At 35.2% G+C, this 12355-nt stretch overlaps 2 protein-coding genes across 2 annotated transcripts; both read left to right on the forward strand.

Moving 5' to 3' along the window:
- Nucleotides 1-953: 953 nt before the first annotated feature.
- LOC125191649 (stomatal closure-related actin-binding protein 1) lies at nucleotides 954-5117 on the forward strand. The gene is made up of 13 exons (XM_048089045.1): nucleotides 954-1121; nucleotides 2024-2321; nucleotides 2496-2624; nucleotides 2717-2809; nucleotides 2888-3028; nucleotides 3143-3211; nucleotides 3298-3381; nucleotides 3468-3648; nucleotides 3766-3882; nucleotides 4164-4222; nucleotides 4321-4455; nucleotides 4631-4780; nucleotides 4859-5117. The coding sequence occupies exons 2-13, from the start codon at nucleotides 2043-2045 to the stop codon at nucleotides 4895-4897; spliced, it is 1476 nt and encodes a 491-aa protein (XP_047945002.1). The 5' UTR covers nucleotides 954-1121; nucleotides 2024-2042; the 3' UTR covers nucleotides 4898-5117.
- A 3345-nt stretch (nucleotides 5118-8462) lies between these two features.
- Nucleotides 8463-10674, forward strand: LOC125193054 (G2/mitotic-specific cyclin-1-like). Its single transcript, XM_048090759.1, has 8 exons — nucleotides 8463-8623; nucleotides 8716-8866; nucleotides 8952-9009; nucleotides 9102-9299; nucleotides 9386-9499; nucleotides 9582-9989; nucleotides 10077-10258; nucleotides 10342-10674. Exons 1-8 carry the CDS (start codon nucleotides 8587-8589, stop codon nucleotides 10478-10480), a joined length of 1287 nt encoding a protein of 428 aa, XP_047946716.1. The 5' UTR covers nucleotides 8463-8586; the 3' UTR covers nucleotides 10481-10674.
- The last annotated feature ends 1681 nt before the right edge of the window (nucleotides 10675-12355 follow it).

The following is a 12355-nucleotide window of genomic DNA, read 5'->3' on the forward strand; positions in this document are numbered from 1 at the left end:
ATATAAAGTAATAAAGAAGAAAAAATAAAATAAAATATAAGAAAATATTTTTTTTGCTAAAAATTAAAATGATTTAACAAAAAGTTTAACTATCATTCCCTTCGTTCCATAGTAGTTGAGTCATTTTGCCATTTTCATATATTCCATAGTAGTAGAGTCATTTTTCTTTTTAGTAAAAGTCAACATATTTTTTGTTATTTAATTTACTTTCTATCTTTATTTCTCTACCTTTTTCATTTCACTTAATATAACTTTTCTTAAATTACATTAAAAAAGAAACGCATCCATGCTATTGGAACGAGGGAAGAAAATAAACAGAAGAAAATAAACAGAAGAAATATTGGATACTGAGAGAGGTTCACGTGCCCAGTCACGTGCCGCAGGGGGCATCTGTTAGGTCAGCCGAAAAAGCTCAAAACCAGGACAATCGACCCGACCCGCAAAATGCGGCCCGCCAAAAATATCCTGCCCAATTCCACTCGCGCGTATCCCACGCGCCATCGATAATTGCGCAACGCACGCTGTAAAGTCGAAATCAAAGCGAGTGGGGACAGCGCGTGGGAGTATTGGATGAATAAATCCTTATTTTTACTCTTGATTCTTTTAACTGAAAACTACAATCATCATTTTCAGACAGCATTTTCTTTTTACAGGTAAGTCCGACATGTGAAATTTCTTGATACAGCCACTCCCAAACTGCTTCTTCCACTATTCTCTTTCCCTTTTCAACTCAATTTTCATTTGTCACTGCTCAATTTAATTTACTTCCATAAAAATCTGACGAAATAGTATCTCTAATTTTGTGATTGCTTGAGAAACTGTTACGAGATTAAGCACTTGTACTTTTTAAATTTCTGCAGTTAAGAGTGGAGTGAGTGAAAAAGGTGTGGCAGGGGTGAGGAGCTTTTCCTTTTCAATTTGCTTTGAAAAAGGAGACATCCATTTCTTTCTGATGCTTCTTCGACTCAGTTGTTCACATCATATTTCCCACCCCACCCCCTTTTTTCTGTCCAGTTCTTTAGAAATTGAGTTCTTGAGGAAACACAACTGTAAACTTCATCCAACATGTTCGATCTCTTCCTCTTCTGATTCTCCTCTCACTTCTCGTCTTATATTCTTCTGTAAGTACCATTTTCTAAACTTCATTCCTCTAGTACTGAATCAGAAAGCTTTCAAGTTCATTTTTTTTATATTCTGATGCTGATTTTTGCTCTGATTTTCAGGAAATGTGGTAACTTTTTGTTGTGAATTTTGTGATAATGTGAATATTTTGGCCTTTTTTTGGTATGTGTTATCTAGTATCGAAATCAGAAAGCAAGATTGTAAAATACTGTTAAATTGTGATCTCTTTAAATTGCAAGTTCACCATTTCTTTCTAGCTAATTTCATAGTTTTTTTGCTAATAATAAGTGTAATGCTATTTTTGTTGAATAATTGGAATCAACCAACATCTGCATTAAAAGTATTTTCTGAAAACTTGTGAATAGATGAAATTGATGTGTGAAGATAGAATATTCTGGCTGGAAGAAGTAAGCTCTCTGTGTATGTTAATTCTTTACTCTGTTTTTTTCTGCATTTATTATGAGTATGACTCTCCTGTTGTCTCTATTTCAAAGCCTCTACTATTTCTTTTAGTTGCAGTTCATGGCCTACTTTTCACTGCTATCATGATAAGGTTTCTCTCCTTCAATTCTTGTTCTGGTCTAATAAATCTCCCCTTTCCCAGTTTGCCTGTAGCCTTACTTTTTTTTATTATTCAGCATTCTTTTCTTATTTCAATCTTCCCTTATTGTGTAAGCTTGTTTTGTTGTACTAGTATTTATTTAATAATATTGTTACGCTGATTAATGCATGCATCAACTGAAATTAAGCTACATTGTAAGGCTTAAATTTATTTTCAAGTATGTGTGGTTTTCATAGTTTTTTTGTAGATTTTATACTACATTTGTATCAGATTCAAAAGTAAAGATCTGATCTTGGTTGGACTTCTTAATGTTTTGCTCATGAATAGCTTCTCTTGCAGAGATAGAATTGAGGCAATTATGACGAGGGTTAGTCCAGATTTTGGAGATGAGGTCCAGGCAGTTTGGACGGTATCAGCAGATGTCAGCTTTCAGACTAATCAGTTCCCTAAATACAAGTTAGGGCCAAATAATGAAATTCTAGAGGAGATCAAAGAGGACAGCAAAGGTCCCCCGCTGAAGGAGGTTGTTGTTCAGGAAATTAGCCAGCTAACTGAACAGCACAGGCGTTTATCTGTCCGCGACCTAGCAAGCAAATTCGACAAGAACTTGGCTGCAGCAGCGAAGATGTCAGAGGAGGTTTGTTTTCTAAGACCTACCACTCGATTTTGCATCGTTGTAGCAGTTTGAAATCAGTAAAGTTTCATTTTTGTTTATAAAACAATATGTTATAACAATATCATTTTCTTCTTGTTTGGAATTTTAAGAAATGATGTCCCTAAATGATAGCACCAACGTTGGTCTTGATTCCAGGCCAAACTTAAGGAGGTTGCATCTTTGGATGGACACGTGCTTTTGAAGAAGCTTAGGGATGCATTGGAATGTTTGAAAGGAAGATTAGCTGGTCAGAACAAAGAAGACGTCGAAAAAGCCATCTCTATGGTTAGTTTCTGGAGTTATGTTATGCCTTTCTTTTGCTTGCCTTTAGAAGTTTGAGTTACCTTTGAATGCATGTTGCCTTATATCTTTCCCAGGTGGAGGCTTTGGCAGTTCAATTAACTCAGAAAGAAGGAGAGCTTATTCAAGAGAAATTTGAAGTGAAGAAGCTAGTGAATTTTCTCAAGCAGGTTTTGCTACTTATCTCTTTCTCTCCTTGTATTCTTCTAAATGCAAATAAATCTTACTAATTTGCTTCTATTCTGCAGGCTTCTGAAGATGCTAAAAAATTGGTCAACCAAGAAAAATCTTTTGGCTGTGCTGAAATAGAAAGCGCGAGGGCAGTTGTTCAAAGAATTGGAGAGGCCCTTGAGGAACAAGAAAGAAATCAAAGTTCAGGCAAGCAACAGGTAACTTCACTTCACCTGATCTGTATCTACCATTTTACATCGACCCTGTGTTCGACATGTTACTTTTTCCGTTCAATTTCACCACAAAAGCATAATATGGTAATACCTGTAAAGGAGTTGGAGGAACTAATTGAAGAGGTTCAAGAGGCCAGAAGAATAAGACTAATGCATCAACCAAGAAAGGTGCATGCAAATTTTTTTTGTCTTGTACATTTTCATAGTGGTAAGCTTTACACTTCTTGAACTCCATTGTTGTCGTTATTCGGAAGGTTGCGGATATGGAGAGTGAACTTCGGGAACTAAGACTTCAAATTAGACAGAAGTGCACAGTTTCAATTAAGCTGCAAAACGAGGTGTGCTACTTATCTGCTTTTCCACCTCACTGTTCTAACATTTTGATCAGCAGCACTTTTTGAATTATATCCCCGAACTTGTACAGCTGGAAATGAGCATGAAATCTGAGGATAATTCACCCCGGCTTTATGAGATAAGTGGCTCTGAGAAGTTAGGTTCTATTCTAAGGATTCAGTCCTGTTCAGATGAAGCAGTAGAGCTTGCAAAATGCTTGATCCAGTGGTATCGATTGTCATCTCAATGCAGCCGCAGGGAACCTATTTTGGGTATAGTTTCCTAATTAGCATATGTAACTGTCACAAGATTCCACACGATTCCTAAGTCACAAGATTGTGTGCAGCTCCTCCGATTTCTTACTAGGGTGGTTTCTTTTCTGGTACCAGGTGCTAACAAGTGTGTTTATGCTCCCGAGCCAATTGATGTAGGGCGAGTTCTGCAAGCTGATATAGCATCAAACGGCCTAAAGGTCACGTTGACAACTGATGGTGCTATTGAGCAAGGTTGGTGAACTATAAGGAGTCAGTTATGTATGATAAGAAATACTCCCTCCGTCTCACTTAATTGGACCCGTATTTTTTGTCTGGTTGTCCCACTTGTGTGTGTGATTCACACACCTTAACAGTACAATCTTTCTCTTCTAAATAGCCTCAAACAATTCAGTATCACATTATCAGTTTATATAACACTGGCCTAATTACTGAATTGGAACGTACAGAAACTCGTGTTTGTTTTCTGGTAGAGTGAGCAGGTTTGAGTCATATTCTCTGTTTTATCTTTACAGCCTCAGACTTGGGAGCTTATATAGATACACTTTCGCGGAAACCAAGCCTCGACTTCAATGTATGTCAATCCATCCTCTCTACAGTTTGGAACAAGCAAATAAATGACTAAATGCCAGTTGATTGCGTTGTGTGATCCTTACAATTACAATGTTACAGGTAGTTATCTCCCAAATGAACGGAAGGAACTATTCGTCACATTCGGTGCATTTGTTTCATATTGGGAAAACAAGGATCAAGCTAAGCAGAGGATGGATCACCAAGGCCAGGGATTCCTACTCTAAATCTATGCAGGTATTAGGAAAGAATAGTTACTACTATCATCAAACACGTCCATCTTCGTTCATCTTTATTCTTTACTTCTGTATCTACAGTTCCAAATTAAATGCACAATACTGTTTTGAGAAATTCTTTCAACAAAAACATGCAAAACGTAAGCATAAGAGAACTAACTATGATGTATTTCCAGCTATGTGGATTCAGAGGAGGCGGCAACTCTGCTGCGAAATCCCTTTTCTGGCAAGCACGCAAGGGGCAATCGTTCGTGCTTGTTTTTGATTCAGAGCGTGAACGAAATGGAGCCCTAACCTATGCCAGAAAATATGCTCTCGACTGCAATGTAAGTATCATCGTGTTTTACTCCATGCTCGTTGCTTCTGCAAATATGTCCTTCTAAACGTAGATTACATAATGGCAGGTGTTTCTTGCTGGTCCAGACGACGATGCTCTGCTGTAAAGACTGACTTCTTCTTAGCGTTCGACTAATGATAGTAGTTTTTTCAAGTGTGCTGTTTTTTTTGGGTGTGTGGTGATGATATGTTGTGGTTTTGCAAGTCTAATATTTGGCTTCGATTTGTAGTTGCATTTGTTCTAGGCATGATTTTTAGGTTTGCCTAAGTCATTTGTTGTAATAACCTATTTTTTTTCATGGCTAATCAATGAGCTGTTTGTTAATCTGCATTTGTGTTCATCTGTTCATTATATTTGTGTATAGTTTGTAATCACATTAGGGCTTGGCTTGTTTGTGTTGCATATGTTATGTAAAGAGCTGTCAAAAACGAATTTTTACACCAATGATTTGATATCTTATGTTGATAATATTTGTAGCCGTTTAAGTTGTAAAAAAAAATATATATAAAGACAATTACAAGTGAAATCATAATTTATAACAATTGAATACTCATTAACAATGGAAGATGTTGATTAAAGTGAACTTCGGATTCCTAGAATATTCATAAAACTACTTCCTCCATCTACTAATAAACGTCCCATTTTATTATTTTCATTCGTCCACTAATAAAATTAGTGTATTTATGAACTATTCCTTCGTTCTCCAATAAACGTCCCATTTGCCATTTTTTCGTCTATTAATAAATATCTCATTTGTTTTTTTACTACTTTTGGTATTGGAAGATGACACATTTATTTTTCACACTCGTTTTGTAAAATGATACTTCCTCCATCCGTCCCAGAAAAATATACACTCTTTCATTTTAGTCTGTTCCATAAGAATATGCATTTTTCAATTTTGGAAACTCTTTTTCCTTCTATTGAGGTTGACACATTCACCACTAACAATACTTTAATTACTTTTTCTTTCTATATCTCTCTTAATTTATCAACTGTACATTAAAACTCATACTCAACCCAAAGTGCATATTCTTATGAGACGGAGATTGTAATAAATAGTTAAGATGGAAAAAAAGTAAAGTAAGAAAGAAAATAATGTATAAGAGACTCTAATCTATATTTTTCTCTCTCTTACTTTACCATATTCTTATGAGACGGAGGGAGTAATAAATAGTAAAGGTGGAGAAAAAAAGTAAAGTAAGAAAGAAAATAATGTAAAAGAGACTCTAATCTATATTTTTCTCTCTCTTACTTTACTTTCTCTATACTTTAACTACTATTTACTGTTTATTAGGACTATAAAAGTAGAACTCCACTTTTTTTTTTTACCCACGTTCTATTACTCCCTCCGTCCTGACTAAGATGATACATTTCATAGTCGGCACGAAATTTTAGGAGATGTTGGTTAATGTAGTCATTGGAGAGAGAAAAAGATTTGAATATTCAATAGAAGAAAAAAAATGATTTGATGTTTTAATTGGATAGGGAAAGTTACAAAAAATAGAAATATTAAAAAATAGAAATATTATCTTAGTTTGGACGGAGGGAGTACATCTCGTGTCATGCCAAATGCGAACTTGTAATCGTGGATATAGGGAGTAATTACTTTCTTCTATTCAGACGACGTCGTTTTAATACACTTGCCTTTTGACATGCTGGCACTTCCGGCAAATATACGTTTGCTTTAATCAAAAAAATTTAATATTAAAGAAAAATTAGTAAACTCAAGCAGTTAAATTCAAAAGTAAAATTATAAAATATTAAAGCTCATTTATTTACAAACAAATAATGCTTGTAATATGATTTAATGTTTGAATTAATTTTGACAAATTCAAACAACGTACTACCCCTATATATCACTTTATTTATAACATATATTATTACTATTAACACTTATATTATTATAATAATAATGCGGACCACACTCTCCACTAACATTATTTTCACTACCTTTCTTTCTCTCTCTTATACTTTTCCCTTTATTTATTAGAGTGAACTACATAAATGATACCTAATCTTTCACTTTTGTACATGAATGGTACCTGATCTTTATTTTATAACGTTTTTGGTACCCCATGACAAAAATAACCCTGGTTACCAAATATGAGATTTTTTTATTATAGAGGATATTTTTGGAAATTTCAATTAAATAGAACCAAATATGTAATTTGTTTTCTTCCTTTCTTATTTCTTTTTTTCTTCTTTAGTTTCTTCTTCTTTCTTTTTTCTTCATTTTATTCTTTCTTAGTATTTTATCTTCCTTTCTTCTTTCTTTTTTCTCCTTAGTTTATGTTTCCTCTTTTTTCTTTTATCTTCTTTCTTTTTAGTGTTTTATACATACATCTAATTGTATTCATAATATAAATCAAGAACAAAACACCTAACTAAATTAATTATTTAAAGTAATTAAATCAACTGAATATTTTTTATTAAATTACTCCCTCCGTCCCACTTTAGGAGTCCCGGTTTACAATTTTTAGGTGTCCCACTTTAGGAGTCCCGGTTGGAATATTTCATAAATGGTATTAGGCTCCACATTCCACTAAGTTTTTTTCACTCACATTTTATTATAAAACTAATATAAAAAAGTAGGACCCACATTTCACATTCTTTTTTCACCAACTTTCATTTACATATTTTAAAACCCGTGCCGAACTCAACCGGGACTCCTAAAGTGGGACGGAGGGAGTATTTTATACTCATTTTAGGGTTGAAACACCTAACTAAAATTATTCAACTCTTTATATCATTATCAATACAATTCACAGTTTTAATTTTTTATTAAGACTATATTGATTAGTTTAATATAAATAATAATAATAATAATAATAATAATTATTGTTATTATTATAGATATAATATTATATGATTCAAAATTTAAATAATTATATATAATTATTTATTAATTACTACTACAAACAATAACATTATTATAATAATTAAATATAATTATTATATTTTAATGATATTAAAAAATAAATTAATTATTAATATATAATATTAAAATAATAATATTATTAATTAATAGTAATAGTATAAAGAGTGAGGAGAATGAAAGAAGTTACTTATAATAACACCTTTAGTACTAGTTTTGTTTATGCCCAAAATACCTTTCATGGCATAAATGGAAAAATGCGTTTGTTTAGAGGGCATTTTAGGTTAAAATCTTATCAGGTAGTACTAGAAATGTGATTAATAGGTACCAAAATAAAGACCAGGTACCATTTATGTGCGAAAGTGAAATATAAAGTAGCATTTACGTAATTCTATTTATTAAAACTAGTGCTGAATCCAAATCAGTATTTCCTTATTTATAAATCTAATTTATTCATATAATTAATATAATTATACAAAAAATTTAAGAGATAATGATATATTAATTATTTAAAAGTAGGAGAATATTATGGAAAGAAATTAAAATTGTATAATTAGACGTGGCACAGCCTAGCATAGTGGATGGCGCGCTGGATGAAATATTTACCGATAAACCCACACCGGTATCATAACGGTAACTTTTCAGCGTCGCAACGGCTACAGCATTCGACATTTTAGGAATTAAATTAATACCGTTGGATCCACTTTCCATCGACGGCCATAAATTCAATTGCAAAATAAGACCGTTGGGGTGTGTACGAGCGCCTACTTCATCTTAAAAGAGGCGTCATTGTCTCCCACTTTCTGAATTCCCTGTTCGCTTCTTCGCTTGGCGGTGCCCCTACAGTGAGAGACTATAGGAGGAAGAAGAAGCAGAAGAGGGTTTCAGATTTCTCCAAGGGAGTTTTCATTTGTTCAAGAATGGCGTCAAGACAGGTGATTCAACAGCAGAACAGAGGTATTCCACAAATTAGGGATTGCAACGTGGTTTAAGGCATTTAGGGATTATTGCAAATGTTATTGATTGAAGTATAATTTTGTTGATTATAGGAGTGGAGGCAGCAGTTCCGGTTGCTAACAAGCAGAAAAATATGGTGGCGGAGAGGAAGAATCGCCGCGCTCTTGGTGATATAGGAAACATGGTCACTATTCGCGGCGTCGATGGCAAGCCGCTTCCACAGGTTTCTCGACCTGTTACCAGGTATTATTATTAAAGATTACTTATAATCTAGTGTAGAGATTTGGTTTTTTTTCCATTATTTGATAGTGTTTTTGATGTTTCTCAGGAGTTTCTGTGCCCAATTACTGGCTAAGGCGCAGGCTACAGCTGCTGAGAATAACAAGGTTTCATTTCTTGAAATTACAAAATGTGCCTTGGATTTTTTGAACAAACATTTCTTGATTGTGGTGTGTGGCTTCTCTTCTCTCTTTAATAGTGTTTGGCAGCGAATGCCAATGTGGTGGATGGAGCTCAGCCAATCAAGAAAGCTGTGCCTCACAAGAAAGCTGCACCGAAGCCAAAGCCGGAGGTGATTACAGTAATTAGCCCTGATTCTGAACAAGTTGTGGAGAAAGAGAAGCCCTTGAAAAAGAGGGCTCCAACTCTTACATCAACACTCTCTGCTAGGAGCAAGGTTGGTATAAATAATAATTTGTGTTTGTCTCAATTCAATGATGAAATTGGTTGAATGACATTGGTTATGTGATGTGATGTGGACAGGCTGCTAATAAACCAAAGGAGCAGAAAGTGGACATTGATGCTGCAGATGCCAATAATCATTTAGCAGTAGTTGAATACATTGATGAAATTTACCAATTCTACAAATCAGCTGAGGTATGTTGTATGTTGATACTGATTTAAATGCAATTTGATTGTGTTGTGTGGTTTAATAATGCAACGAACGAACGGCCTGCAGCACGAGGGCAGGGCTCGCGACTACATGGATTCACAGCCTGAGATCAGTGCGAAGATGAGAGCGATCCTGGTTGATTGGCTGGTTCAAGTCCATAACAAATTTGAGCTGTCTCAAGAGACCCTCTACCTCACCATCAACCTGGTGGATCGATATCTTGCATCGAAGATCACTGCAAGGAAGGAGCTGCAGTTGGTGGGATTAGGGGCAATGCTGATAGCCTCAAAATACGAGGAGATATGGGCGCCCGAGGTGAATGAGCTGGTGTTCATCTCGGACAAAACATACTCCTCTGCTCAAATCTTATGTATGGAGAAGATGATCCTCGGACAGCTTGAGTGGAGCTTGACAGTCCCCACTCCATACGTGTTCCTTGTCCGGTTCATCAAAGCATCCATGAGTGATGCAAAAGTGAGTGTGAGAGCAAATATGATTTGATGATTGATTCATCAATGTTGGGGAATGAAGCTAACTGAAATAATTTGATGAATAATGTAGGTGGAGAATATGGTATATATGTTGGCTGAGGTTGCAATGATGAACTACAGCACTGCAATAAGGTACAGCCCTTCAATGATTGCTGCCTCAGCAGTCTATGTGGCGCGATGCAGCTTGAACACGGCCCCGGCTTGGAACGAGGCACTTAGGCAGCACACAGGGTTCTTGGAAGAGCAGCTGATGTGAGTCCTTATTTGCATTTTTTTTTTGTTTGTGTTTATTGGTTATGATAGAGTTGAATGATAAAATGATGGTTGATGTTTAGGGAATGTGCTAAGCTGGTGGCGACGTACCATTCGACGTTGGCGGAGGGGAATCTGCGGGGGATCTACAGAAAATACCAGAGCGCAGAGAGGGAGGGTGTTGCTCTCATTCCACCAGCAAAATCTCTTTTGTTGGCCTAATTACAGCAGGAGTCGATGTAGCTAACATCTTCTATGTTGAGTTGAGGGTTTAATATCAGTATCACATTGTGTTTCTGGTTTCTATATACTACTATCATTCTTTGTGACACAAGTATAAATTGAAATCAAACAAATTATGCTGAAATTTTTTGATTGGAAACGACTTCTCTCACCAATGCGGGTGAGAAATGTGAGATAACCATGTTCTTCTTCTTCTTTATGAATTATTGTAAAATATAGTAAAAAAACAAAAACACGATTGACTAATTTATTATCTTTAATTTGGGCCTCCAAAATCTGATTTGAAATGTTCCCACTCTTCATGCAAGAAGGGGGTTAAGCCATCATTTCGGCAACTAAAAGAACCATATATATAGCATACCTCATGTAATTTGTCCACTTTGAATAATCAATGAATCCATCTTTTCTCTCGTTTAATTAGAATAGCAGCTTGTGCACAATGGTGGATCCATAAAGTTTAAATTGGAGGTACGAGTTTTATACTTAGGGGGTGTTTGGTAGCTTAGATAAAACCTTGATTACATAAGTTATCTTGATTTATCTTGATTGTCTACTGTTTATATTGCCCATGATTACATAAATTATTTATAAGGCCCATGATCTAGGCCCATCTCGGCCCGTCGGCCTAAAAAAATTAGTTCATTTTCTTATATCAGCCCAAAACAGGTGTGTTAATTTATCAGAACCATATCCATCCAGTTAAAATATGAAATTACTAAAGTTCATTTTCTTTTATCTTTAATTTTTTTTTGGTAAAGATTATCTTTTATCGTGACAAATCCCCGACTCTTCTAGCCCTAATATCTGGGGAAGCTACTTCCATCTCGCCTCGCCGCCGATCAACTCTCCGACGGATTAGCACTCCGCCTCAAGAGATGGCGAGGCGCGCTCCGGGAGAGAGATAGTGATAGGGACCTGATATTCTATTTTATTCCGGAAGGGAGCTAATATTCTCTCCGTATATTTATTTAGTTTATTTATGTTTTATTTACTTTCCATAGTGGTTAGGATCATTATTTTCTTTTAATTTTACATTTTTTAATTTTAAATTCCTAGTTTATAGGAGATCTTTTTGTACCACTAATATTATTATAAATATTTGTAAATATGTGCAGAGTCATTTATTATTATCAAGTAGAATGAAGAATTAAATTATTAATCTCGTTCTCTCTTTTGGCGTGAAAAAAACGCCCCCTAGAACCTCAACTAGGGTTGTTCTCTTTTTCTCTCTACAAATTCACTCAAATAATTCCTCCGATAGGCTAAACCCTATCAAATTGGTGTTTTCATTAGGTTTTCATCCTCCAATTGATTTCCTTTCTGCCACCATGTCTGTTTTGCTGTCAGACTCCCCTCCTATTGCTCCTCGATTTTCTGGTGTTAACCCCGTGAGATGGATTTTTGATATTCAAGAATATTTTGATTATCACTTGTTCTCTGATGCTGATCGTCTGTTTTTTGTGAGGTTATTTTTTGACAATCCAGCATCATACGGAAGACGAGTATCGGCGCTCAAATCCTAATTCCTCATGGAAAGAATTTCTGGATGTTGTTTATCATAACTTTGATGAGGATGCTATCTACTTCGCCGAGACGAATAAACCTCTCAACAGAATTATGGAGGGAGTTGCATATTTAGCTAAAAAGTAGGCCACATCTGATTCTATTATCGAGCCTGTTGCAAAAAACAGTGATGAGCCAACAACAAGTGTCAAGTCTGATCCTTTCATCGAAGAGACGGTAAAAATGATGATGAATCATCTGAAAAGCTAGATGAGCCAATGGATTTGGTGGAAACCAAATTTCCTCCAAAATCTCATAGCCCAAAAATCATTGTTGTCATCATTTGTTATG

Source organism: Salvia hispanica, chromosome 6 (assembly GCF_023119035.1).
Source record: "Salvia hispanica cultivar TCC Black 2014 chromosome 6, UniMelb_Shisp_WGS_1.0, whole genome shotgun sequence".
NCBI classification, from domain to species: Eukaryota; Viridiplantae; Streptophyta; class Magnoliopsida; order Lamiales; family Lamiaceae; genus Salvia; species Salvia hispanica.

Excerpts from the sequence above, each read along its gene's own strand:
- LOC125191649 (XM_048089045.1), top strand. The coding sequence starts at position 2,043 with ATGACGAGGGTTAGTCCAGATTTTGGAGATGAGGTCCAGGCAGTTTGG. Across the intron at positions 2,810-2,887 it reads TAGTGAATTTTCTCAAGCAG|GCTTCTGAAGATGCTAAAAA; the intron begins GTTTTGCTACTT and ends TCTATTCTGCAG. Across the intron at positions 4,456-4,630 it reads CCTACTCTAAATCTATGCAG|CTATGTGGATTCAGAGGAGG; the intron begins GTATTAGGAAAG and ends ATGTATTTCCAG.
- LOC125193054 (XM_048090759.1), top strand. The coding sequence starts at position 8,587 with ATGGCGTCAAGACAGGTGATTCAACAGCAGAACAGAG. Across the intron at positions 9,010-9,101 it reads CAGCTGCTGAGAATAACAAG|TGTTTGGCAGCGAATGCCAA; the intron begins GTTTCATTTCTT and ends TCTCTTTAATAG. Across the intron at positions 9,500-9,581 it reads AATTCTACAAATCAGCTGAG|CACGAGGGCAGGGCTCGCGA; the intron begins GTATGTTGTATG and ends AACGGCCTGCAG.